The 26,896-nt window shown below is 39.2% G+C and overlaps 5 protein-coding genes across 5 annotated transcripts; 4 read left to right on the plus strand and 1 right to left on the minus strand.

Annotated features, from left to right (window-relative positions):
- The first annotated feature begins 421 nt into the window (after positions 1-421).
- On the plus strand, positions 422-846 carry LOC106355757 (uncharacterized protein At4g04775-like). The gene is made up of 2 exons (XM_013795649.2): positions 422-550; positions 622-846. Exons 1-2 carry the CDS (start codon positions 422-424, stop codon positions 844-846), a joined length of 354 nt encoding a protein of 117 aa, XP_013651103.2.
- Positions 847-1,060: 214 nt separating this feature from the next.
- LOC106355758 lies at positions 1,061-3,346 on the minus strand. Its single transcript, XM_013795650.2, has 2 exons — positions 2,401-3,346; positions 1,061-2,232 (listed from the first exon to the last, which is right to left on the minus strand). The coding sequence occupies exons 1-2, from the start codon at positions 3,344-3,346 to the stop codon at positions 1,061-1,063; spliced, it is 2,118 nt and encodes a 705-aa protein (XP_013651104.2).
- Positions 3,347-10,839: 7,493 nt separating this feature from the next.
- LOC106398903 lies at positions 10,840-12,558 on the plus strand. The gene is made up of 4 exons (XM_048757106.1): positions 10,840-11,049; positions 11,118-11,450; positions 11,538-11,891; positions 11,996-12,558. The coding sequence occupies exons 1-4, from the start codon at positions 10,840-10,842 to the stop codon at positions 12,275-12,277; spliced, it is 1,179 nt and encodes a 392-aa protein (XP_048613063.1). The 3' UTR covers positions 12,278-12,558.
- An 860-nt stretch (positions 12,559-13,418) lies between these two features.
- LOC106398905 lies at positions 13,419-16,030 on the plus strand. The gene is made up of 4 exons (XM_013839403.2): positions 13,419-14,729; positions 14,813-14,950; positions 15,035-15,660; positions 15,739-16,030. Exons 1-4 carry the CDS (start codon positions 13,419-13,421, stop codon positions 16,028-16,030), a joined length of 2,367 nt encoding a protein of 788 aa, XP_013694857.2.
- Positions 15,780-17,197, plus strand: LOC125587021. Its single transcript, XM_048757107.1, has 2 exons — positions 15,780-16,211; positions 16,529-17,197. Exons 1-2 carry the CDS (start codon positions 16,107-16,109, stop codon positions 17,141-17,143), a joined length of 720 nt encoding a protein of 239 aa, XP_048613064.1. The 5' UTR covers positions 15,780-16,106; the 3' UTR covers positions 17,144-17,197.
- The last annotated feature ends 9,699 nt before the right edge of the window (positions 17,198-26,896 follow it).

Consider the following 26,896-nt stretch of genomic DNA (forward strand, 5'->3'; position numbering starts at 1 on the left):
GATAACCTAATTGATACTAAACTAAAACTTAAACTATATCAACCCCTAACGAAACCCTAAATGACACTAGCGTAAGACCTAAACGATTTCAACCCTTGTCTATACCATAAATGATAGTAAAGTAAGACAGAAACGATTTCAACCCCTATCTATACCCTAAATGACAGTTAAGTAAGACAATAATGATTTCAACCCAAATTAATCGACATAAATCTTATAAATCAGAAAAAAAAATCTTAATAATCAAAACAAATCTTAATAATAAAAACACATACAAGTTGACCCTAAAACCCAACCCGATTAAAAGCATTGTTTGCCCTAAAAAAAACTTATATAAGACCGAAAAATGGCCATAAACCCTACATATTCCATCGTTTATTTCTCCAACTTTTCTTAGAAAACCTCTACTTCTCAATAAAGAATGGCGAACATGAATAAGAATGAAGGGATCCCTTCCAGATGTTGGTGCGGGAAGCGGATTGTCATTTATGTTTCCAAAACAGAGGAGAACCCATACAGACGATTCTTCAGATGTGAGATATCTTTACAGGTAAATCTGAAATTTCATTAGTCTCATTCTTCTATATGGCAAATTGACTTGTTTTTCGTGTTTTCAAACAGAGAAATAAAGAAAATCATCTTTTTAAGTGGGTCGACGAGGCTCTGTTTGATGAGATTCAAAGGATGGATGAGGATCAGACGAGAATTACCGAGGAAATAGAAGATCTGAGAAGTTCTATGAAGAAGACAGTGCATGAAGAAGTTATGAAGCATACGAATTCGCTCGATGTAGGTTGTGTAGCATCCATTCTCAGTATTTTATGTCTCTGTTTCAAATGTGATTGATGTTGTAATTTTTCTCTAATTCAAGTTACATTCTCAAAGATTGAACCAATTTGATTTCCAGTTTTATCGTCATGTAGCGAACCAATGTGAAAATAAACATCTATTGAATTCTATTGTTAAGACCTAAACGATTTCCAGTTGCATCATTTGACATGAACAAACTGAAACATATCTTCCAAAAATGGGAAGAACAAAATGCATAAAACGACTGAATTCAACATGAAAAAACTGAAACATTACTTGCATAAAACGAGAAGAAAGAAACACATAGTCTCTGAAACATATCTTCAATCCCACATCGACTGCATTTCTGAACTGTAGAGCCTTTAGTTCCTTGTGACGAACGGATCTTATCTTCGGCTGTCTCGTATCTGCGTTTCTTTCTCCTACCCGCAGCTCGTCTACTCTCTGGAGGAAGGATTTTAGACTTCTCCACATGAGATGGAACTTTCCATGCATCTTCGGGGACACTAATAGGATTTATGCTTTCTTCATAAGCCGAGCGCCATGAGGCAGTAGCGTAAATGTCATCTGTTAGTGTGTGTGGTCTTATTCCAACACTGAAGCCTGCTTTTATAGCGTGCCTGCATGGGATTTTCATCAGATCAAATTTCCCACAAGAACACGTGCGTCTGACCAAGTCAACTGAGCAGTCGAAAGTGTCACCTTGAACTAAAAACCTATGATCGCTAACTGGAAACACCTTAAACGTTTTACCCTTCTCAATCCTTCTGTCAATCTTCTTCTCCACAGCAATGGTCAGTGGCTTCGGATGCTTAGAACTTAAAGTTCTACGTTTGAAAAACCATCGAGTCATCATTTCCCTAATGCTGTCCAACAAAGGTATCACTGGAAACTCTCTAGGCGTACGCAAAGCAGCATTTATTGACTCCGCAGGGTTAGTAGTCCTAATATCATATCTGTAACCCGGAAACTGACAACGAGTCCACTTCCTCACATCGGCATCTTTGAGATAATTTCCAATTTCAGGACTAATAGCTAAAATAGCAGTGAACACCCTACGAAAATCAGCAGCTCGATAAGCTTTAGAAGCCTTTGCAACCAAACCAGCCACACCTTTCCCGCTGAAATATGTTACAACATTATTCAGCAAGTGGTGAATGCAAATTCCATGATGAGCTTGCGGGTACACTCTCGCAATAGCTTTAGCAATTGAGGAATTCCTATCAGACACAAAAGCTAAACTATGGTCGTCAGCAATGACCACATTAAGTTGTCTCATAAACCAGTTCCACCCGAGGTCATTCTCTGAGTGGACAACTCCAAAGGCAATAGGATATAAACTCGAGTTTCCATCTAATGCAGTAGCAACTAGTAATACTCCTTTGTATTTGCTCTTCAAAAACGTCCCATCCACCACAATAACTTTTCGAATTGCAGCATAGAAACCGCGAACACTCTAACCAAACGAGATGAAGAAGAATCTGAATCTCCCTTTTGTATTCCTTTCATAAAACGTGTGTGACCCTGGATTAGCTTCCTTCATCATGTGCAAGTATTTGAGAATTTTTTCATAACCTTTCTCTGGAATACCTTTCACTACGTTGATTGCATATTCACGTGCATCCCACGCCAAAGAATAGGATATCTCAAATCCATGTACCATACGCATATACTGGATTATATCATTCGATCTCGGCCCTTCTTTAGCATTTTCATACTTATGCATAATCAGAGTAGCCACTGTTTTAGCTGAAACTGTCCTAACAGAACCCTTCCTATTGGATGCAGCACATGAATGACCAGGTACATACTTTTTGATGATAAAATATGATGACCCTGTTAATCCCTCTGCACGAACACGCCAGCTGCAATCATCATCTGAGCAACGAATGTACCACACTTTTTTATCCGATCTGGCAACCACGTAGTCGAAATTACGTTTCATTGCACATATTTCGAATGCTGCCTTCAAAAGTGTTTTGGAACTAAAAGATTGACCCTTCTTCACAACATCCACCAAAGAGAAGCGAACAATATCTTCATTGATCTTCTCTTTGTCACACTTTTTGTCATCTTCACTGACAGGTACCTCAATATCTTCTTCTGAATCCATATCAGCTGCATCGTCAGACTCCATATCACCTGAATCGTCAGACTCCATAGGCTCTTCCTCTCTGTTAGGCGACTCAGTACCTTCTTCTGCTATGTTAGGGGCTTGAGTGCTCACACACAACTGCGTCGAAGCTTTGTTCTTTACATATGTAAAAAAATTTCTAACTTGCTGATCACTGGTGATGATAACGGGTGGTGAGTTGATGCTATTGATCAAATCGGAAGGTAAATAACTCAGCTCTATATTGACCATGTTTACATCAATTCCAAAGTCTTCACACACCATAACCTTTAGGTTTTCAAAGCTTGAACTTGTGTCCAAAGTAAGTAACTTGTCTCCTTTTTCTTCATCAACAAGAAATCCCCATCCATTGTTCATCGACGATTTCCACAAACCACATGAAGCATAGATGTTAATCTTCATATTTTTAGAACACAAAAGTTTGGAAGAACTAAAAAATGAAGAAGAACTTCCACGTTTAATTTCAGAAATCGTGCTATGTTAGAGAAGAAGACTAGATTTTAGGAAACAAAAATTAAAAAAAGAAATAAAAACATTTAAAAGATTTACTGAATATTTTCTAACCATTTTTGGCTAGATTTTCGGATTTTGTAATTTTATTAGGTAGAATTTGCATTCTATCTGTTTAGAAATTAGAAGGTCTAGTAGAATATTGTATACCACCAATGTAGACAAAAAGATAATTCGAATAATGCATTTCCTACCTTAGTAGATTAATTAATTTTGGTAGCGCATCAAATCTACCAGTTATGTAGAGCATAGAGGGAATGTAGATTTTATATTCTTCCCTAGTAGTTGTTAATGTTTTTGGTGTATTGCGCATTCTACGGTTGGTAGATCACTATGTCTTTGTTAGATTATATATTCTAAACCTCCGTAGATAGTAGATCTCATTTTCTAACACCTTTACCCTATTTTTGAAATTACTATTCAAACATTTTTTGAATCCAAATATATTTTTCTTATATGCAGTTGCTTATCTACATCAAATGTACTATTTTCCAGATTTTTTTTTTCATTTTAAAAATATTGATATGAATTTTTATATACAAAAAAGGTACTGAATGTCTAGAAGTGACAAAAGTTGATTTTATTCTAAGGGAACAATACTTTAGTTTAGTTGTTCTATATTGGCAATTTTCCCATAAATAGGAGATTTCGAAAGATAACCACTGATCTACATCAGGAGCATACGAAATCAGTCTATTCGGTGAAGATAAATTAAGTATAAAAACAAACCAAAATAAACCGATAGAAATTTAAACGGTTTTGCATTAATAAAAACAATGTATTATAACTCGGTTCTTGCTTAATGAAATTACAAATAAGTATAATGAAGTGTCGAAAGTTAGTTGACTTGATAGACATTGTGGCAATCCTATGCTTGTTTTTTTTATCTTAGCGACGTATATAGTTCTCATCAGCTCTCTTCTATGTGTTTGGGAATTTGTGCTTTGAGCTTTTGACGCTATGACCTGAAAAAAATGATAGTAGATAGTTAATGCATTTTATCATTTGCAAATGTTTCTCAATTGTAAGAGAAGTATCGGTTGTGTGCAAATATATATCTGGATAGGACCCTTGTTTATATTTCATTACACTGTTCTTTGTATTACTCATACATACCTGTGTCTACTGTAAAGTAGAATAAAATAGATATATTATTGTGTTGTATTTGATAAGAGAATACAATATGCATATATATAATAGTAACATTAACATAATGTTAACACTAGATAATGCTAACTTTCCTAAACGCTTAATGTAAATATGGTAGAATATCTTGAGATTAACTTATTCTTCAAGTATTTCCTTTTAGTCTTGATGGTCTTCATGAGTTTCACGGGTTTCACAATGTTGGTCCGTAAGATATACATCTTACGGCCCACGTATCTCTAATACTCTCCCGCATGACAAACGTGGGATGCAACACGCAAATCTGCAATCACAAAGCAGATCACGTATGTCGTGGACACTATGTCGAGGAAAACAAATCAGTAGGTTCCTCCAGGAATAAACTTCAACTTAGATAATGAGGGATGAAAACTTCAGCTCTTCTTTGGTCTTGACAATGGGAATACATCCCGTGGGCGCAACTGCTGCTCCAAAAACAATCGTCCTTAACTTGGACAGTCCATAAATCGGACTAAAACAGACCAAAAAACATGAGCGTTCTACTAGAACTTTCCTGTAACGGTTAAACTATAACCAATAAAATCTCAAACTATGAGAAAACAAGACGACATAAACTTTGAAAAATTCTAAACTATGGAATATCTCTAACAAAAAAAATAACCCATGTGAAATCACAAACTCATAAACCCACTAGGACTTTTGAGAATTCTTGCATGCAGCCGTCTAAACCATAACTATTGCACGTAACTAATTAGAAATAGAAAACAAAACCTAGTAACTTTACTAAACCCCAGCGACTCACAACCACGTTATCACGTCGTCTTCATCAACCGTATCATCACCATCTTCTTCAACATCGCCAACACCAACGATGATGATCATCATCAAAGCTTAAAACTTATAATGCGGACTTTAATTTTGATCCCTAAAAATCGAATGCTCTGATACCATGTAAAGTATAATAGAATAGATATATTATTGTGTTTTATTTGATAAGAGAATACAATATGCATATATATAGTGGTAACATTAACATAATGTTAACACTAGATAATGCTAACTTTCCTAAACACTTAATGTAAATATGGTAGAATATCTTGAGATTAACTTATTCTTCAAGTCTTTCCTTTTAGTCTTGATGGTCTTCATGAGTTTCACGGGTTTCACAATGTTGGTCCGTAAGATATACATCTTACGGCCCACGTATCTCTAATATCTACCAAATGCTTCTTGAGATATCGCAGAAGTTCCACTGTAAATAGATACGTAAAATATGACATCTATAATAGCAATTTGTCATTCGACACAATATATTTGACCCGACACATATAAGGATGAAGAAGAAGTTACCTATGTTTCAGAGACTTGAATTATATTCTGAAAAACCTCCTTGTACACCACATTCATAGTTGAATCTTGAGGTTTCCCACGCTTATCAGTGATAAGAATTTTTAATCTCTTTCTTGACTTGACCCGAGACACAACAACATACAATTGTCCATGTGAAAATATAGGTCTAGGTAGTAACAAACCAACCTTGGCTAGTGTTTTACCTTGGCTTTTATTTATTGTCATTTCAAATGCAACTTTCAATGGAAATTGCCTACGTCTCATCTTGAAAGGTAGCTTAGAATCAGTTGGTGATAGCAACAGACGATGTAACCAGACCTTTTCACCAACTCTAGTCCCCGTGATTACCTTAGCTTGAAGAATGTGGTTAGCCAATTGTATTATCTGCAGCCTTGTCCCATTGCACAAGCCATCGTTAGGATCAATATTCCTAATTAACATAACGGGTGTACCAATCCTTAGCCTGAGATAATGATTTGGTAAGCCTGATGTTTTTATACTATTCAAAAAATCCGGAGTGAAAACCGAGTCATCTCTTAAGTTTAAATCCGCTGGGTCAATACTATCAGAGCTCAAATATATTCTTTCCTCACCTAAGTAAGTAGAAACAAAATACCATAATCATTAGCTGAGATTTCACGCAATATGATTCTGATTAATGTAAGAGCTGTACAACATTCGGTAATAGATATTAGTAATACCTTTTAACTGGTCAAGCATGTATTTGTTGACGACATCAACATCTTCGTTTGTTGGACACAAAATAGCCCTCTCCTGAAAAAAAAAGGGTCATTTAAGTCTTTGAAAGTAGTTCCATAAACTTCTGTAACAATAGAGTCAATAGGATCAGTGCACTGAGAAATAAGTAGATCTTTAAGAATGTCAATCATAGTTTCTCCACTGATTAGCTCATTAATCTTTCCATCTCCTAAATCCAAAATTCATTTCGAAAACTCCTTAATCTCCTCAGCTTCCTGACAATCTGGTTCTGAAAAAAGCCGCATATTTTTTGTTAGCTGTGGAACTTTGCAACGCTTCCACAAATAGGACGAGAAGAGCAGCCATGACTATATCGGCACGATTTCCCTTAGGAATAATGAATCTAGGGAACCTAATAAATCTAATCAGAATTGTTAAGCTAGTTTGTTTTAATGTTTTAAATGTAAAGTTGCAAGTTTATGAGCAAGTAATTGCTCGATTGATTGATTAGGGTTTACGTGCTTAGAAGGAAATAACTAGACTTAAGGTTTTTATTCAGGAAATCAGGATTATAATCCTACATATGCCTAATAAGTTGTATGCATGATATTATAGAGCTCAATACTTAATAACAAACCCTTAGGCTTTCGCTTTCTAGGTTTGTCTATAGACCAGTGTCGATCGATTATTCTATAAGAATATCAATCGATAATTGAAACGTCGACCGATTATTCGATACGAATATCGATCGACGCACTTGGTCAAGCGTTAATGCGTGGATTGAATATGCTCGCTAAGCTTACTAGATCAGCTATCGCTTATCTAGCAAGTCTTAGCTCAATTAGAATGGTTTCCGCATGAGATGAAAGCTATCGCTTATATCTAACAATCCTAGGGTAAGTTCTAGGTAACTAATCTAGAAACATGCATTAATGACAATCCTAATGATGAATATCGCAACTTAGCAATCTATAGTTGAAGCTAATCCCTCATAACCTATTTAAACCCTAAAATCTAAAAAGAGAACTACTAAGACATGGCCAAGCAATTCATAACAACAATAAGGTATAAAAACTGCATAGATATATAGATAGATATCAATGGAGTTCCAATCAAAAATCTCTTTGGATCTTCTTTCCAATCTACTAAAAATCCTACAAAACCTTTGCTGTGAAAATAGTAAAACAAGAAAACAAACTTTGCCTCTAACATGTTGGCAAAGCTTATTTAATTAGGTTAAAACTCGTCAGGGGTAATCTTGTAAATTGGTGAAGACTTGGGCTCTAAGTTGGCTGTGATCAAACGGACTTTCTGCGCGCTTCGCTGTCGATCGATGTCAAGATGTGAACATCGATCGATTACTCCTCTTCAATATCGACCGATGGTCGAGCTCGATGGTCATCTCGGGTGCTTACTCCAAATATCTCCAAAATGCTCCAAAATCATCACTTTTCTCCAAATCACTCATGATCCTATAAATATTCTAAATAGACTCTATAATATAATAACTAGTAGTTAAAACACTTATAAACCATGGGTAAAAGTGGGTCAAATCCATGGTCTGTCAACTCCCCCAGACTTACCCTTTTGCTTGTCCTCAAGCGAAACACATAGGCAGTCTCTCTGAAAGAGGTTTGAAAACAGCAGGGACTCACATGATTTAAAACTTAGAATCAGCACCTCTACAATATTGCAATCCACATCTAAGAAGTTATAATCACAAAAGCACATTATACAATATCCTAGCTTAGCAACCAAATTCACCTAGCCAACAACTTAGCTAATCCTGTCTAACATTCCTCTCTACCGACCTCATTTCTTAGCATAAATAAAAGTGCACGCTTTACCTTGGGAGTATCGATCACAGGATGCAAGGATTTTCAAACAAGTATCTAGACCTTCAGGTAAAAGTTAGTTCTTATCCTCTCTCTCTACTAATCACTACAGGAAATGTGGGTATTAATAGCGTCGTAGCATAGCGTTTTTTGCTTCTCTGCTATTGTATATAAACACGGGCCTTTATAATAGCGTTTTTGAAATGTATAAGCTATCTTTGTAGTCGCGGGAAAATAAAATAATTCAGCCGCGTTAATTTGGTAAGTGGAAGCGCCTTACCATTGCAAATCAAAAACTAAATGCTATCGTATATGAAAAAATATTTTAAAAATAACTTAAGTGTTAATCGAAACCGAGACTTCATTCTCTTCACTTCACTCTCTTCACATTCCTCAAAATCAAAATCGACTCATCGAAGTTCTTCAGAGTTCTCTCGAGTCGAAGCTTCAATTGGTATGAGTTTCGATTTGATTCTGAGTTTAGAATAGAGACTGGTTCTCTCGAGTCGAATCTCTTTGATTTTGGGTTTCTCTTTGATTCAAATCTCTTTTCACATGCATGTCCGCGTTAACACATGATTCGATTTTTATTGTGGGTTTCGATTAGGTTTTGAATATGATTGTGGGTTTCGATTAGGTTTTGAATATGATTGTGGGTTTCAGTTTGATTTTGAATATGATTGAAGGTTTCGATTTGATTTTGGGTTTAAATTTTTTGATCGAATGGCTTGATTTGATTTTGGATTTGTTTATCAGTTTCAGAAATGGCAAAGACAAGAGGAGGAAGTTGGTTCTCGTCGGAGTAGACGTAATCAAGGCTTGGAGGTAGTAGATCAAGAGGACAAGGCACCGCAACTAAAAGTGAAGAAAAGAACAGCAAAGAAAACGGCTTCCCCTAAAAAGAATTTAGTTTTAACGCCAACGAGAAGAAGTAGTAGAATCAAGAAAGTGGCTGCTGAAGATGATTACATAGAAGATGTAACACCATCTGACGATGATGAGGTAGAAGATGTTACACCTCCTAAGGATGATGAAGTACAAGATGTAACACCTGCTCAGGATGATGAAGTAGAAGATGTAACACCCGAAGATAAGGATGATCAGGCTGAGAAGTCAATGTCTGAAGAAGATAAAGACGATGAAGAGGATGTCAATGGGAAAGAGGATGAAGAAGATGGCGATGTCAATGGGAAAGAGAATGAAGAAGATGGAGATCTCAATGGGAAAGAGAATGAAGAAGAACCGGCCAATATGGAAGATGATGGAGTTCTTAATGAGAAAGGGAACGAAGAGGAAGCTTGCGAAGAAGAAGCTCGCGATATGGAAGAAGATGGCACTGCGCAAGATGATGAGATTCCTAGTACTGAAGGAGTTGAGCTAGCAGGGGAGGAAGTTCAAAAAAAAATAAAAGAGGACCTACAAAGTTGCGTAGAGTGGCTGAAAATCCCAATGATAAGATTATGGTCACATTCAATGACATTGGTGAGCATGTTGGACCTGGTTCAGTAACACTATCGTCGTTTCTTGGTCCTCTTGTGAGGGAACATGTTCCGGTTACACTTGCCGATTGGAGAAAACTTGATGCAGCGACTAAAGCAACAATGTGGGAAGAAATTCAGGTTTGTATATATATTAGTATGTTTTGTTTAACCGCAAGATGAAATTATAAACATGTTTAACTTGATTATTGTGATGCAGGGGAGGTTTAACTTGCAAGAAGAGTGGCAGAAAGCTGTTATTTTCAAGCAGCTGGGAAATGTGTGGAGGGCTGGGAAGTCGAGGCTGGTGTCACAAGTACGTGTGGCGAAGACTGCAGCTGAGAGAATAGCTTTAAAACCGAGCAACATCCCATCCCTTCAACTGTGGAACACTTGGGTTAAGAGTAAGACTACCAAATCTTTCACAGTGAGTTATCTACAACTAAGTAAGTTTCATCCTTAAAGGTCATGTCTGATGGATATAATCAATGTCATATTTATATTGTAGGAAACGAGTAACAAGTACAGAGCGATGAGAAGAAATCAGATTCCTCACACCACCAGCCGCAAAGGAATGCTTCGTTTAGCTGATGATATGGTAAAAGAGTAGTCAAACATCTACATATTGTACATCAGCTTGTTAGATTAAAATGGTAGTGAGATATGTTTGTTTTCATATAGAAAAAAAAGAGTAAAGACCCAAGTAAGGTGAGTAGATCCAAGGTTTGGATTGCGGGACACACTCATGCTGATGGCAGACCTGTGAAGCCCCAGTTTGCTGAGACTATTGTAAGCATTATGGAAGTTGTATATTGTGTATAGTTAATAGACTATGGCAATGAATGATTTTGTGTTTAAATGATTGTATCAGGAACAAATACAGTCACTTGACAGTCAGATGGACTCCACATCAGCTGCTGATAACATAAGGGAAGATGCTGTGAGCAAGGTTTTGGGAAAAGACAAACCTGGACGAGTAAGGGGCTTTGGTAGAGGGATTACAGCTAATAAGCTAGCATATCTGCAATTTAGAGACGCTAAGATTGCAGAAATGAAAAGTGAGATTGAAGAGTTAAAGGGGATGGTGCGAGAATTAGCTGAGAAGAAGGTAATCCTTTTCATTACCTTTGGTCAATTAGTTTTAAGACATTTACGATTTCCGTTGCCTTTTCTCAGAAAAGTAATGTTGATGCTGAAACATCTGAGAGTAGTGGTGGATTCAAAGAAGGAGTCAGAGTACAAATACTGGATTGGATTGAATCAGAGGATGTTGTTGTTGGTGAAGGAGAATTCTGCTCTGCTGAACCGAAGTACAAAATTGGTCGTATACCAATTGGTCCTAATGCAGTGGCTATCGTAGTTAAGTATGCACTAAGCGCATCAGCTTCACTCTGGAGGCCTACTACGGATGTGTTAACTCTTGATGAAGCTGTGGGATACAAGATATCTTGGCCAATGGATAAAGTGATTTTGGATAAGGATCCAAACTGTTCTGAAGATTTATCTATGGTAAATTTTCAAATCTTGTTTTCTTCTTACAACAATTGAGTCATCTCTAATCATTACTAAAATTTCTAATTTCAAATCTTGTTTTAGCAAAGCAAGGAAGGTGAATATCGAAGATGCAAGATATATGATTGGACCAATGATGAGGACGAGGTCATTGCTGAAGGTCTCGTGTGCTCTTCAAAATCCAAAGACATGGTTAACAACATACCTCTGGGTCCCAATGCTGTTAGTGTCGAAGTAGTGAAGGTGTTCAATGATCAAGCATATTTGTGGAGGCCAACCGCTGATATGTTCTTGATTGGTGATGCACTTAGCGAGAAAATAGCATGGCCAGTCCTAAAGGTTGAAGTCATGCCTACACCCGCTACAGAAGTAACACCAACTAAATGTGCAGGGAAGAAAATAGCATCACCTTCGAAGCCAGCCAAGAAAAAAGCAGTGGTATGTAATTGACATGAAGTTAAATTTTTTTATTTGCCTGATGATTGATGTTGCGTCCTTGATTGATGTTGGAACTTGCTTCTGTCATCTTGTTTGAGTTGTAGAGTCCAGGCAGCACTAGTTCGACCAGAAGTCCGAAGCAGAAGTGCACTCTCTTGGATTGCAACAACTCTGGACGTAAGGTAGCTGAAGGAAGGGTAGCTTCAACGGATCCGAATGAGTTGTGCCACTTTGTACCCCTAGGTCCAAATGCAAGCAAGGTGTGGATTGATGTGGCTAAGATCGGTGATGCAAAAGTCTGGAGGCCAAATTCAGAGATTGAATACATATCTGATGCAATGGGTTCGGTTGTGGCATGGCCAAATGACAAAATCAAGTTTGTCTAAAATTGTCGTCTGAAACATTTTTCAAGTTGGTTCTCATCGGCTATGTATTTCTAGTGTGTGATCGAATGTTTAGGTACTTTTTTACTCGGTTGAAATCATGTATGATATTATGTAACAGTTAGCAGACAAAAAAAACAAAAATTATGTGTTATATTATGATATAAGGTTATGTGTGAAAATGTTTAGCTTGTTAACCCCTATACCCTTAAGTGCATAATTTTACATTAAACCATAAGCTTTAAAAATTAAATCCACAGACGGGAAGACCAAAAATTAAAATCCTATACCCTAAGTGAAATCCCTAAACCCTAAAGTACAAACCTATACCCTATACCCTAATTGTACTTGATTTCACAATTTTGTTCATTCTTAAAAGGATATTGTAATCTTAATTTCACAAAACTGATTAGTTATAAATTTTATAAACACTCATTTGTTCAAACCCTATACCCTAAAGCCTTTGTACATACAAATAAGTAGTAGTGTTTATGAACATATGAGCTAGATTGATCAATCTTATAAAAGCTCACATAAAAAATTTATATTCATACAATTTTTTTTTTGTAAAATTGGAAAACTGAATATTTGATTTTTAAGATTTAATTTAATTTTTTTTTTGCTTCAAAATCATATTTATATATTAATTTCCAGATTTCAAACGAAATTAATACCTTGAGCCAATAAGGAGTAACCTCCAAGATTGCAGACGTGGCAAACCATATGCCGATGGATGTGTCTTCCCAACTTCAATCTTAGCCATTCTTTTTATTTTTTGAGCCAATGAGGAGCAACTACTAAGATTGCACTCGGAAAATTTCAGAACACAACATCTCTCTTTCTGTCGAAACTCCTTTCTGTCTCGCGATCTAAAATCAAAAAAAACCTAAAGAAAGCACATGTATCTCTCGAGCTAAAATCAAACCAGCTGTTCCTGTATTCGCCGATTGAAAGTAAGCAAATGGATAAGTCGTGGATTTAGCTTCCAAGGTATAACCTAAAATCCCTCGATCTCATTTCTACTCGCCGATTGAAATAAAGCTAACTTCTTTTGTCTGATTCTTGTAGGAATAGCCACGAGTATTCAGAAGGAGCAACTAATTTTGTGAATTCGTCCGCAAAAAGATTGGGAAGTCTGTCTGAAATGCTATGCCCTTGTAGAGACTGCCGCAATCTGAGCCATCAGTCACTGGATAAAATTGTGGAACATTTGGTGATTAGGGGTATGGATAAGAAGTATAAGAGTTCTCGTTGGAGTATTCATGGAGAAAAAAGAGATTCTGCAGAAGACAGTGTTCTTCAATATGAAACAGAGGCGTTTGATTTGTTTAAGACAACATTCTCCATGGACGAAGGTGGTCCAAACCCGACAACTGACAACGAAGACGATGAAGCACCAGAGGAAATTGAGTTTAAGAAAAAGCTCAGAGACGCTCAAACGCCATTATACTCGGATTGTCTCAAGCACACAAAGGTTTCAGCTATCATGGGACTTTACAGATTCAAGGTTAAAAGTGGTGTGTCGGAGAACTACTTTGATCAGCTGTTGGTTTTACTTGAGGATTTGCTACCTGAAGACAATGTTCTTCCCAAGAGTTTAGCTGCAATCAAGAAATTTCTGAAGATCTTTGGGTTCGGCTACGACAGTATTCATGCTTGCAAGAATGATTGCATATTGTATAGGAAGGAGTATGAGAACCTAGAAAGCTGTCCAAGATGCAAAGTTTCAAGATGGGAAATGGATAAGCACAGTAATGAGTTAAAGGTGGGGATTCCGGCAAAGGTCCTTAGATATTTTCCAATCAAGGACAGGTTTAGGAGGATGTTTAGATCACAAAGGATGGCTGAAGATCTGCGTTGGCACTATACCAATGCCACTGAAGATGGTACAATGCGGCACCCTGTTGATTCTATCTCTTGGGCACAAGTGAATGCTAAATGGCCAGACTTTGCTGCTGATCCACGGAATCTTCGACTTGGGATTTCTACAGATGGGATGAACCCTTTCTCCATGCAAAGCACCAATCACAGCACATGGCCAGTGTTGTTAGTGAACTATAACACGCCTCCAACCATGTGTATGAAGGCTGAGAATATAATGCTGACTTTGTTGATCCCTGGTCCTACTGCTCCTGGTAACAACATTGATGTTTACCTAGCACCACTGATAGACGATCTAAAGGATTTGTGGGCTGAGGGTATTGAAGTGTATGACTCATTTGCGAAGGAGAACTTTAATCTCAGAGCCTTGCTGCTTTGGAGTATCAGTGACTATCCAGCCTTAGGAACACTGTCTGGATGTAAAGTAAAGGGGAAACAAGCCTGCAATGTATGTGGAAAGGATACACCTGCAAGGTGGCTTAAGTTTAGCCGCAAGTTTGTCTACATGAGTAACAGAAGGAGACTACCGCCTGGCCATCGTTACAGATATAAAAAAGCTTGGTTTGACAACACTGTGGAGGAAGGGAATGCTAATAGGATACAAACAGGCGCTGAGATATATGAGACACTACAAGCTTTTACGAATGATTTTGGTAGACCTCTAGAGAAGAAAAAAAAAGGAAAAGACTAGAGTTGGAAGATGATGAGAGGTTACAAGAAGAAGAGTGTGAAGAATCAAATGAACTATGGCGGTGGAAGAAGAGATCAATATTCTTTGATCTACCTTACTGGAAGGTAAACTATAGTAACTGACCTATATTATCTGATTACTGGAAGGAGAGATCAATATGTCTAACAGTTTCTTGTTTAATGTGTTAGGAGTTGCCTGTTCGTCACAATATTGATGTTATGCACGTAGAAAAGAATGTGTCCGATGCTATATTGTCTCTGTTGATGCAAAGTGCGAAGTCAAAAGATGGGTTGAAAGCAAGAAAAGACTTAGAAGATATTGGAATCAGAAAGCACTTGCACACAGAGGTGAGGGGAAAGAAAACATACTTACCTCCTGCTGCCTACTGGTTATCGAAGAGAGAGAAGACCATTTTCTGCCAAAGGTTAGCTAAGTTTAGAGGCCCTGATGGTTATTGTGGTAATATTGCGAATAGTGTTTCAGTAAACCCTCCAAATATTGGTAGTTTAAAGTCGCATGATCATCATGTCTTAGTACAGAACTTGTTACCAGCTGCATTAAGAGGGTTGTTACATAGGGGTCCTAGGATAGCCATAAATAGATTATGCAGTTACTTCAACAGGTTGTGTCAGCGCGTCATTGACCCAGAGAAACTTATATCCATGGAGACAGAGTTTGTGGAGACAATGTGTCAGCTGGAGCGCTTCTTCCCTCCAGCCCTTTTTGATATCATGTTTCACCTTCCACTACATTTATCAAGAGAGGCACGGTTGGGAGGACCAGTTCACTTCCGATGGATGTATCCCTTCGAAAGGTTTGATCAACATCTCTCTTCAATATATCCACTTCCCACAATGATGTTTGACTAATATTCATATTTCCTGAGTTATAGGTACATGAAAACACTAAAGGCTTTTGTTAAGAATTATGCAAGGCCAGAAGCATGTATGGCTGAGGCGTATTTAGCTGGAGAATGTGTTGCATTTTGTTTAGAGTTCCTTAAAGAATCAGTACCAGTTCAAGAAGCAGTTAATCGTAATGAAGATGTTGAGGCTGATAGAATGGTGGTTGAAGGCCGACCTCTGCAGAAGGGTATAGAGGTTACCCTGTCAGATAAAGATAGAGACATTGCACATCGATATGTGCTAATGAACATGGCATCTTTGGATCCCTTTCTTGAGTAAGTAATTCTCTATGTTTCTTCTACTTGTTTTACTCATAATTTCATTTTCATATACTGTTGTTTAATTTAAAATCAGGATGCATTTGGAAGAGTTGCAAGCTAAGGATGCTCGATTGGCTAAAAATGAAACTTTGTTATGGAAAAACCATACTGAACACTTTACAGAATGGCTTAAAAATAAGGTTACAAACTCCAAATTCTTTTCTTGATTATTATTGTAAATACTGGTTAGCTTGTTTGGTGATGACTGGTTAGCTTGTTTGGTGATGACTAGTTAGCTTGTATCATGATGCCTGGTTTGTATCTTGAAGAACATGTCCATATTTTAGCGAATTGATGTCTGAGTAGCTTATAGCTTGATGAAACTGTCTGGATTTTTAGTATTTTGATGACTGGTTAGCTTGTAGATTGATGATTGGTTTCGTGGTACATATTATCATGTTTTGATTATAATTTAAGTACCTCGGCTTGATGATAATCCTCTGATTTCCTGCGGCAGATTCATTTAGACTCAAAAGATAGTCATTCTAAGGAGATAAGGTGGTTGGCATTTGGACCAAGAAATGTTGCTTTAGCACATAAAGGATTCATCATCAATGGCCAACGGTTTCATACTGATGCGGTCAAGCTGAAGACACAAAACAGTGGAGTAACTTATGAAGCCTTTAGCATGTGTAGATCAAGTGCAAGAGATATGAGACAGGTCGCGGATATGATTACATACTATGGAGTGATAAAGGAGATTTTGGTCATCGACTATCACATGTTCAAAGTGCCACTCTTTAGATGCAACTGGGCAAACACAGCGAATGGTGTGAAGGAAGAAGATGGCTTCACTCTTGTTAACCTTCATATGAACCAAGCAGCCTATTTGAAAGATCCATTCATTCTACCTTCTCAAGCGAAACAGGTTTTCTACTCTAGGGAGGATGATGCTTCAAATTGGTATGTTGTTATGAGAGCACCACCTAGAGGTTATCATGAGTTGGAAACAGAAGAGGATTTAGGTGGTGCTCCTTTACCTGTCCAAGAAGTTGATGATATGGGTGATGATATGGATGATGATAGTGTATATGTTAGGGATGATTGTGAAGGTTTATTAGTGGTAGATTGATGATATGTTGTATGCTTGTGTGATGGTTTGTATGAATGTGATAATGTTGTGTTATGAGATTTGAATAATTATATTGATTTTTAGAATTTTAATAATTTATTTTGTTTTTATTTCATATTTTCGAATTAATTATTTAAAAATCAATTCAATAATTATTATTAATTAATTTTGGGATAATTATAAAACTAATTAATAACACGAAACATTTGCTATCTTTGCTACTAGGAAAAATCAAATTATTTGGTTCTAATAACATTTATTAAACGTTATTATAAATACTAACAATTGCGAACAAAAAAGCGCTATTGTTATAAACTTAGTAATAGCACAGAGGAAAATCGCTATTAAAAGGGTTGGACTTTTTATAACGGGTGATGTCAGAGCGTCCAAGGAAACGCTATTAAACTAAAATGATAGCGCTTTTCGTCCGCTATTACTAACCACATTTCCTGTAGTGAATATTCTCTCTCAGTCAAAGTTTGCTTATATTTGCAAGATCATTGACCAAGATTGGACAGACTTCCATGAATCAAGCCTTAATGGTGGTTGCCACCAAGTCCTATTCACTTCTTTTGACCTATATCCTAGGATTATTTCTGAAGCAAGTCTTAATGGTTGTAGCCACCAAGTCCTGTTCTAATCCTTTACTTATAGAATTCTTATGAAGCAAGCCTTAATGGTTGTAGCCACTAAGTCCTGTTCGAATCTCTTCCTAATAAATCTCTAATAGATAATATATATATATATATATATATTATTTTTTCTATAAACTATATCTATAATTTTAATCTATATTTCAAAAATAGAGAGAGAGAGGGTGATAAATCTATCTACACAAGGCTTTACCTTCCAGACTTGTTTGAAGAATCCGATCCAATGTATACCAAGCCCCAAGACAAGAAGTTGTGTCAAGTTTAGTGTTGGAGGTCAGCTTTGGTTCCTTCAAACAATCTCAGCAAGTGTGAATAGTTGACAGGTTGATCCACTTTACTATCTGCAATCAGTAAGTCTAGAATGGTGGTAAAAAGTGGTTAGATAACAAACAAAAATCTAATAAGTTCATTATGCCCTTCTTGACTCGATAAAACATTTTGAAAACTTTTTAATAAGACTCATGAATAAACTACTATCAGTAAACCTCCCCCAGACTTAAACTACATTGTCCCTAGTGTAAATTCAGTCGGAGTTATGGTGATAACTAAATCATAAGGACTCAACGTAACATGTAAGAACGATATACCAAACCAGAGTGGATGTCGACCGACGTAAAGGTGTTGATATCGGTCACGGTAGGTGATGTTCTGTCGATCGATGTCAGCAGTGTTTCGTCGGTCGATACTCACGGCAATCGTCTACTCGGATCTTTTTTTTTTTATGACCTGCAGTAAATATAAACCAATATAAATACTAGATTGATAAAACCAATTAAATATTACCTAATAGTGGGTTGCTTCTCACTCAACGCTTTGTTATAGTCATTTAGCTTGACTATGGAGGTGATTTGGCTAGTAGTGTTGAAAGCTGGAACTTGCTGGGAAACAAGTGTCCATCTCATCTCTGCGCTTGTTGAACCATGTACTAGTGAAATATCGCATTGCTTCATCTCCTCTACGCCATTTTTCCTTCATTGTTGCAGTTGTGTTTTCCATCTTCTGCAATCTATCTCCAAGTCTCTCAAGGTTGAACTGATGTCTTCTGAGTCTGGCGTAAGTATCAGCTGAGATCTCCTCTCCCTGGTTGTGTGATGTCACCTTTGGTACTAGCCTGCCTCGGTTTGTAGCGTCGTCGACCGATGTCTGTCTGTGAGTGTCGGTCGATTTGTTGTAGCGTCTGTCGATCGATGCTGAGGCTTCTGCGGGCAATGTAACTCTGAATCTCCACTAATTCCCTCTGTATTGCTTCTATCTGAGAATTTAAAGCACTCATGCTAAGGTTCATTGGGAAATAGATGTCATCACATCTCCTATCAAGCCTCTCTTCTGTAGTTTCCAGAGTTCTGTAGATCTCTTATACCAACTGATCAATCTCTGCTCTGGTGTGAAAATATGGTTGAGACTGCATCGGGTGTGAGTTCTTTGGGTCGTCGTCGATCGATGTTGAGTGGTGTCTATCGATCGATGCTGGTCGATGTTTGTCGGCCGCATGCTGAATTTTGGCTATGTCTTGCCTCATCTCCTCCATGCATGTAGTCAACCAACTGATGCTATCATTTAGTGGATAGTAGACACCATCAAGCTTCATCTGGAAATCACCTTCATACTTCCCTTGGGCTCCACAGACTCCATAGAACATCTCATCGATCTCGTCCTTGGTGTAGATCTCTTGTACCAGCTTGGTTTGTGTAAATGAGCTAGCATGTTCTGGAAGACATATGTAGCTATGCTCATCTATCGAAGCTCTATCCATTAGCTTTCTGATATCATCCTTGGACACATTGATGATGTGTCCATCCACATCTCTTGCACATCCCTGATCATCTCTGTAGACTCCATACTCATCATTTTCTTCCCAGTAGAATTTTCTGGTTCCAAAAAGGTCAAAGGCTCTTCTGCCGAATTCTGGACGTCTATCGATCGATGGAGGGACGCCAACGTCGATCGACGGTCGAGTAGGATGTCTATACTTCTGCTTGAAGCGATTGTCAATGCAACCAGATGTAAACCTTTTGTAAACCTCTGCTGAGTTGCTGGGATGGTGCGTTGTTGCATGAAGAGATTGTCTGTTCCATTAGCCATCTAAAGAATGTCTGCATTGTCCTCTCTGGATACTTGCATTGCACGTCCATCTATTGCTCTTGCATATCCATCTGGGTCCCTGAAAATACCAAATTCATCTGGTGTTAGATACTGCTATCATATTTAGGGTTTTCGCTTACAGTAGATGGTGGTTTTCGACGGATATCGATCGATGATGGAGGTGTTTCGTCGATCGACGGGCGGTTGGTTATGTCGATAGGATGGCTCAAAGGTGTTCTTTCAGTAGCTTATGCTTGTTGTTGATCTGCTTTATCACGTCTTTGCATGTTGAGAAGTTCCTCATATGTGAAACCTTCATGAGGTTCATCTACTCCTGGCTCATGAATTGCCGTTTCAACTGCATAGCTTTCGTGATGGTGATCATCTACCCAACTGCCAATCGAGTAGTCTCCTTCTCATACACGGTCAACTCCAGTGTCGATCGATGGGTAGTAGGCAATGTCGGTCGATGCTCGTTTTCGGTTTGTCTGATGAGGATGAGTGTCAATCGATGTTGAGCATGTTCTATCGATCGACGGCGCATTCCTTTTCCAAGAGGAATGGTGGAGAAGCCTATCTTCCTCATCGAGAACGGCTTTTTACTCTATAGCTCGCTCCTTCTCATAATCTTCATCATACTCCTTCGTATGCATGGAGTGTCTGGTGTGTGCTGCCATAGTGGGGTTGTAGTAGTCGTTCTTCCAATCTTCTGGTCTACTGTCGACCGATTCTTCTCTGGGTGTGTCGGTCGATTTCTGGTGGGAACTGTCGATCGATGTTGCAATGTGAGTTTCGATCGATGCCGAGTATTCAGTCTCGTACTAAGATCCACAGTGGCATGCTGCGATGTGTCCTGGATCATTAATTCTTGTAGAGGACGTCTGTGGCTTCTTGACTGGAATAGGGTTGTAGTGGGTATGAGGATCTATGAGCGTCAGGCACAACTGGTTGGATTGCAAATTGTACACTGCTCCTACTGTTGACAAGAAAGCTCTCCCAAGTAATAGAGAAGAGTTCTAGTTTAGCTTGATGTGCAAGACATGAAAATCAACTGGAACTAGTGCATTACCAATATGCATCTCTAGGTCTCTCACAATTCCTCCTGAGCTCCTCTGAGAACAATCCACAAAAGTGAATATTTCCTTGGAAGGCTCTACCTGTAGACCTAGATGGTCTGCCATAACCCTAGGTAGGATGCTGACTAATGCTCTTGTGTCGCACAGGGCATGTGGGAACTTAATACCCTTCACCGTACATGGTTTTGCAAATTGCCCAGGATCACTCTTCTTCTTCAGTGTAATCCTCTTCTTCATCTTTTCTCTAGCTTCACAGAACATTCTCCTAATGTCCTCTTCAGTTTTTCTGGTTTCTCTGAAGAACATCCACAATCTGTGGATAAAATAAGCCTCCTCGAATGACTTTTCTAAAAGAATCCTGAAGACTCTCTTTTGGAAACTTTCCCTTTCCTTTTAATTAGCTCCCCTCTTCAGATGTGTCGCCAATTTTTCCTTTCTTTTCCTCAAGGTTCTTCCCATAGGAACCCTATGAACTTCCATAGGATCTGCTGCATCATCTGAAGGTGTCCTGATGATCTCTGGTGGGTTATCTGAAGGTTTGGGTCGTGGCCAGTGGCCTGAGTGCATTTAGACGTGCAACGTCTATCTTTGGCATCTGCATTCGGTATGTAAGAGGTGCTCGTCGATCGATGGGTGCTGGAGGTTGTCGATCGATGGCGGTCTCGTTCTGTCGATAGATGGTGGTCTCCTTCTGTCGATCAACGTCAGTATTAGACTGTCGATCGATTTTGACATAAACAGCGCTGGGCGGATGTGGGTCTCTTGCTGCGAACTCCTCGTGAGTCAGGATGCTCACGACATTGGAAGATGCGGTTGACTCCGTAGGTGTCATCGATCGATTTTGATTGAAGTCTGTCGATCGATGTTCGAAGTCCGGCGTCGATCGACACAAGTGCGATCCGCCGAAACTCATCGAGCTTTCTACTTCGAAATCTCCTTCTTGCAGCTTCTCCTGCTTCACCACTTGCAAGAAATCATCATCTATGATGTCATTCGCGTGGTACTTCATCACATCATCTCCTATCCCTCTTGTAAAGGCTTCTTGCCTCTTAACAGCTTCTCCTGTCTGAACAACCTGCATCTCCAGCTTCTTCACATGAGTGCTCAAAGTCTCAAACTTTGTGTTCAGGTTGGTGTAGACAGAATTAATCTTTCCATTGAAGTCCACCATCATGCGCTGTTGTCCCTCAAGAACCCTATCAAGCATCTCTTCAATCTTGCTCTCTTGAGTAGGTGGTGGTGGCTTCTGGTAGTAGGAGTTTCCATAACCCATGTTGTTGCTGTAGTTGTTGTTGTAGGGTTTCTGGTGCTGCGAACTCTAGTTGAAATTACCCTATTTTCATAGGAGTTTCTATTTCCACCCTGGTTTCCAGAGCCCTGGAATACAGTTCCACTGATGAAGTTCACATCTTCTTCTTCCTCTGCTCTACCCTCTGTGTCTACAGCTTCTGCATCTTCAATCAAGCAGACCTGCTTCCTGAGAATCTTGTGAACACTGTCCAGCTTTGCCCTCAGTTCATCCATCTGATCATTCCCAAGAATGGCTACAGATCTCTTCCTCTCAAAGTCAGTGTTCTTGGTGATGCTGCTGGATGCTAAGTTCTCAATAACTTTCACAGCCTCCTCTGGATTCTGATAAGATCCTGGAAGGATCGAATCTGTAGAACAGAAAGGGAGGGAGAAATGACGAAGAGCAAAGGGAGAAGAGAAGTGATAGAGGTAAAAATTAGGATGAACCCGTTGTTTGATTGATGATCATATTCGATGGTTTGTTTACAAGCTAAAAGCATAACTTATATCCTAAAACGTAAAAGATATTTCCCTCACTGCTGGGCTTCTCTGATCTTGGCCCATTAACTCTTTTCAATCCAGACGAGGCCCATATGATCTTATCAATACTCCCCCCATAAGAGATCCAACTTGTCCTCAAGTTGATGAAAGGGAAATGGTAGTTTGTAGCCTCTTTCCTCTCGTTGTACTCCAGCATTTTCTGCAACTTCAAAAGTGTAAGGCTACAAAACAACTCAGGTGGTCTCGGCAAGTGAAACAGCTCATGGGTTAAGACTGAAACTGAATGCTCTCCAGAGGACCCCATCGTCAACTTGACATCCATTATGCTCAGAGTTGCTTCCTTATAGATCTTGAAGACATGAACCCACCGTAAAGAACGTGAAACGCAAACATTTCTAACACAGTGGCATAGAATATTAAACTTCACCAATATCCAGAAACATGACCAGATGCCTTTTGTAACATAGTTCCGCGATCCCATAAACTCAACTCCAAAACCCTTTTCAATCACCAAGAACTTCTTGATATGGGCTATGATACCCCACACATCTCCAACAGCCGCACCAGTGTATGATATCCCTGCATAAGTGCGTTTACATGCTTCTGTCAAACTCAGATTGTCAAGTTTTCTTACCTGAGCAAGAACCTTTCTCAGCCTTAGCCGCTTCTTATAAACCCTTACCACGTACTTGATAGGATCATGCTTCGCCATCAAAATAATACCTCCTGTCACCTCCTTGGCTTGTCCATAACCTGCTACACCAGGATCCCATACGCCACAAATCCACTCAATCTTCTCCCCATAGAACTTCAGTCTACTCCCCGATAGAATAGCAGCCTTGTCCGTGATCACATATTCAGGACTTGAAAAGCTTTTCTGACTCTCTAGCGTCAGTGTAACACTTAGAACGACCACCCACTTGACCTCGTTTTCAGAATTTGTGTGAACGTCCATAACATAAATTTTCCTATTCTCCGCATTCCACAACTTCTCAGCTATAACACTGCTACAGCTCTTGTCTCCTTCAACCTCTACAGCTCCAGGATTCCACACACGGTTGTCATCGACGTTACGATTTTGGCTACCAGCACCTTCACAACAACTTAAACAATTCTCCACTGCTGCAATAAGGATCGCCTTCCCTCTCTCAGTCCTTAAACGTTTCGTAACCCTTGACGCCTCCTGAATTTTACCAACACAGTAAGCTCTCTCCAGTCTGCTGCGTCTTAAGCCCTTCGCCTCGGCATAAAGTCTCACAAGTTTAGACTTCCACTTCCCACCATGACGGTGATAAATCTCAAGCCAGACTGAAGTGTTTAGCAAAACAGTACCACCAGGTTCCCATGCTTGATTTGCCGAAGAGAATTCAGAAAGTTGATTCCTCCGTGAAGTCTTCAATAACCGCCATATCCGCATCTTCACGCTTCTTAAAAATCTGAAACTCTTAAACCCATGTCTCGTGCACAACTTTATTATCTTCAGACCCTTGTTCCAACGTCGCAGCCCTTCTTCCTGATTTTCCTCCAAGCCTGTTACCCCTAGTAAAACCTTCATCTCCTTAAAGCTATCACCAAAGAGACTCCAAAAGGGTTCTGGAAGCTTCAAAGATATCCTGCCATCTGATTCTTTCGGGTCTATCTGTCTCAGTGCCTTAAAGAAAATATTCATAACCATCAACTCCTTCTTTCTAGTCTTGTGATAAGACCAATTTACTGATAGCTTGTTCTTGAGCAACACCCGTCCTGTGTAAATAGCATTTCGTATGTGACGTCTACCTTTGAACCGAACTTTGTGAAATCCACCGTGGCCTTTCTTCTGTTGATCCGGAGAGAGCTCATCACTCCTCTTATTTTCTCTCGTACTTTTTGTTTTTGTTTCTTGTGGAGTTCCAAACCCAAAGAAACGAGTCTCACATCTCTTACCAGTCTCAATAATGATTTCTTTTTACTGAAGTGTGCTCCCTCGTCTTTACCATTAATTAAACCATCAAAAGAGTTTGAGCCACGACCCATACCATAGAACTTATGTTTACGCTTCCTGGCCTTATAATAGTACCATCTGACAGTAAGATTTCTTGATCTTCCTTTGTTAAGTGATTTTGAATTCTCCAGCTTGAAAAGTTCTCCGCCTTTTGTAACCTTCTCAGCTGCAACTTTACTTCTTTGGTGAAGTATAAACTTGAACCGAACCTTATGAAACCCTCGTTTGCCCCACTTTTGATGAACCTGAGAGAGTTCAATCCGATTCTTATGCTTGCTCGTCTCCTCCGAGACAGACTCCATTGATGTTACATCCTGTGAAGACTCCATCGCAGCATCAGGATCAGCAGCATCTGGCACCTTAACCTCCTCAGCGAAGATACTTTGATCCCCTATCAACGTATCAACTTGACACACTCTATATCCATAGGAGCATAAGACGTAAACCCATCCCCAAAGTGATGCTCATCTCGCTTCACTCCTGTATCGACGATCTGTCTTGTTCCCACGCGGATCTGCAAATCATTTTTAGTGTCTTTACAACCCAAAGATTCACAGAACACTCCTAAACTTTTACAAGCTTGCGCAAGCAGTATTGCTTTCTTCTCTCGGTTGTATTGTTTCTTCATTCCAATAGTCTTCATTCTCACACATCTCCTCTGAGATGTCGCAAGCCCCGTAAGGTCTAACGAACCCTTAAAATCAAGAGCTCTTCTTGGTTGCTTACTGTTCAGGTCCTTAAACCGAGATCTGTGGTAGTTTTGCTTGATCAGAATTCTTTTGAACCTGGTACCTCTGTTTAGCTTGAGATCTTCAAACCTTTTAGGGATGAAAGCATTATAAGGATGAGATTCACCATACGGCCGCTTCCGCCGCTTCCGATACTCCTCACGGAACTCCTCATGCAGTCTCTGACTGTCGATTCGAAGCTCCTCACGAAGCTTTCTATCAACATCCATCTGTTTCAATGATTGCAGTAACTTCTCGAAGTCATCACTGAAAGGCATTTTTTTTTTAATTAAGACTCTCAAGGTCGAGAGGAACTTGAGCTCTGATACCAATGATAAGATCCTGGAAGGATCGAATCTGTAGAACAGAAAGGGAGGGAGAAATGACAAAGAGCAAAGGGAGAAGAGAAGTGATAGAGGTAGAAATTAGGGATTTAACCCGTTGTTTGATTGATGATCGTATTCGATGGTTTGTTTACAAGCTAAAAGCATAACTTATATCCTAAAACGTAAAAGATATTTCCCTCACTGCTGGGCTTCTCTGATCTTGGCCCATTAACTCTTTTCAATCCAGACGAGGCCCATATGATCTTATCAGATTCCTGGTGTTGAAGTTCCCATTGCTGGAAGCATCAAGAGCCATCTGATACTGCACCTCGATGCCTCTGTAGAAGGTACTGAACAACTGTACTTCATTGAATCCATGGTGTGGGCAATCTCTCTGATATGACTTGAATCTGATCCAGGAGCTTCTGAATGACTCTGCAGGCTCCTGAGTAAATGTAGCAATCTTGCTCCTCAAGGGTGCTCGTGTGATAACCCATAGTAGGGTGTCTGTCCCACGAGTGTGTAGTACTGTGGCTTTAACTCGAAATTCCCCCTCTGAATAGTTGTAGGATGAATGGCTGATTTGTTGGTGTAGAACTGACCTGGACGGTTGTAGTCAGCCAACGTTCTGGGTTGAGCAGCCTCATCTACAGGTAGAGTAGTTTCTGTAGCATCAGTGTCAAACTCAGGGATTGCAGCCCCCTGAGCATCTATCCTCTGACATGCTGCATTACGCAGATGACCTTCCTGGTCATGCATGTCTCCCCTTTCATCACGTACAAGTATCAAGGTCGCAACCATGTCTCGCGGCTCAGTATCGATTGATTTTTGAACCGAAGTATCGATCGACATCGGATGGAAGATGTCGGTTGACGGAAGATGAGTGTCTTTGGTCAATTGTGGTGAGCGAGTTTCGGTTGACGAGACTAGTGTCTGGGTCGACGGTGGCTGACAAAAATCGAGAGACGAACAAGTGTTGTTGTCGATCGATGAGGAACATATTCCTTTGCGGTTTGAACGCTACAAGCTTGCAGGATCTGATGAGAATAGCAGTTGAGTTTCCTTGTTGCTTCTGGTTCTGCTGGGCATGTACCTGAAAAGCCAAGAAAAAAATTT

The sequence above is a fragment of the Brassica napus genome, chromosome C5, assembly GCF_020379485.1.
Source record: "Brassica napus cultivar Da-Ae chromosome C5, Da-Ae, whole genome shotgun sequence".
In the NCBI taxonomy this organism is placed as follows: Eukaryota; Viridiplantae; Streptophyta; class Magnoliopsida; order Brassicales; family Brassicaceae; genus Brassica; species Brassica napus.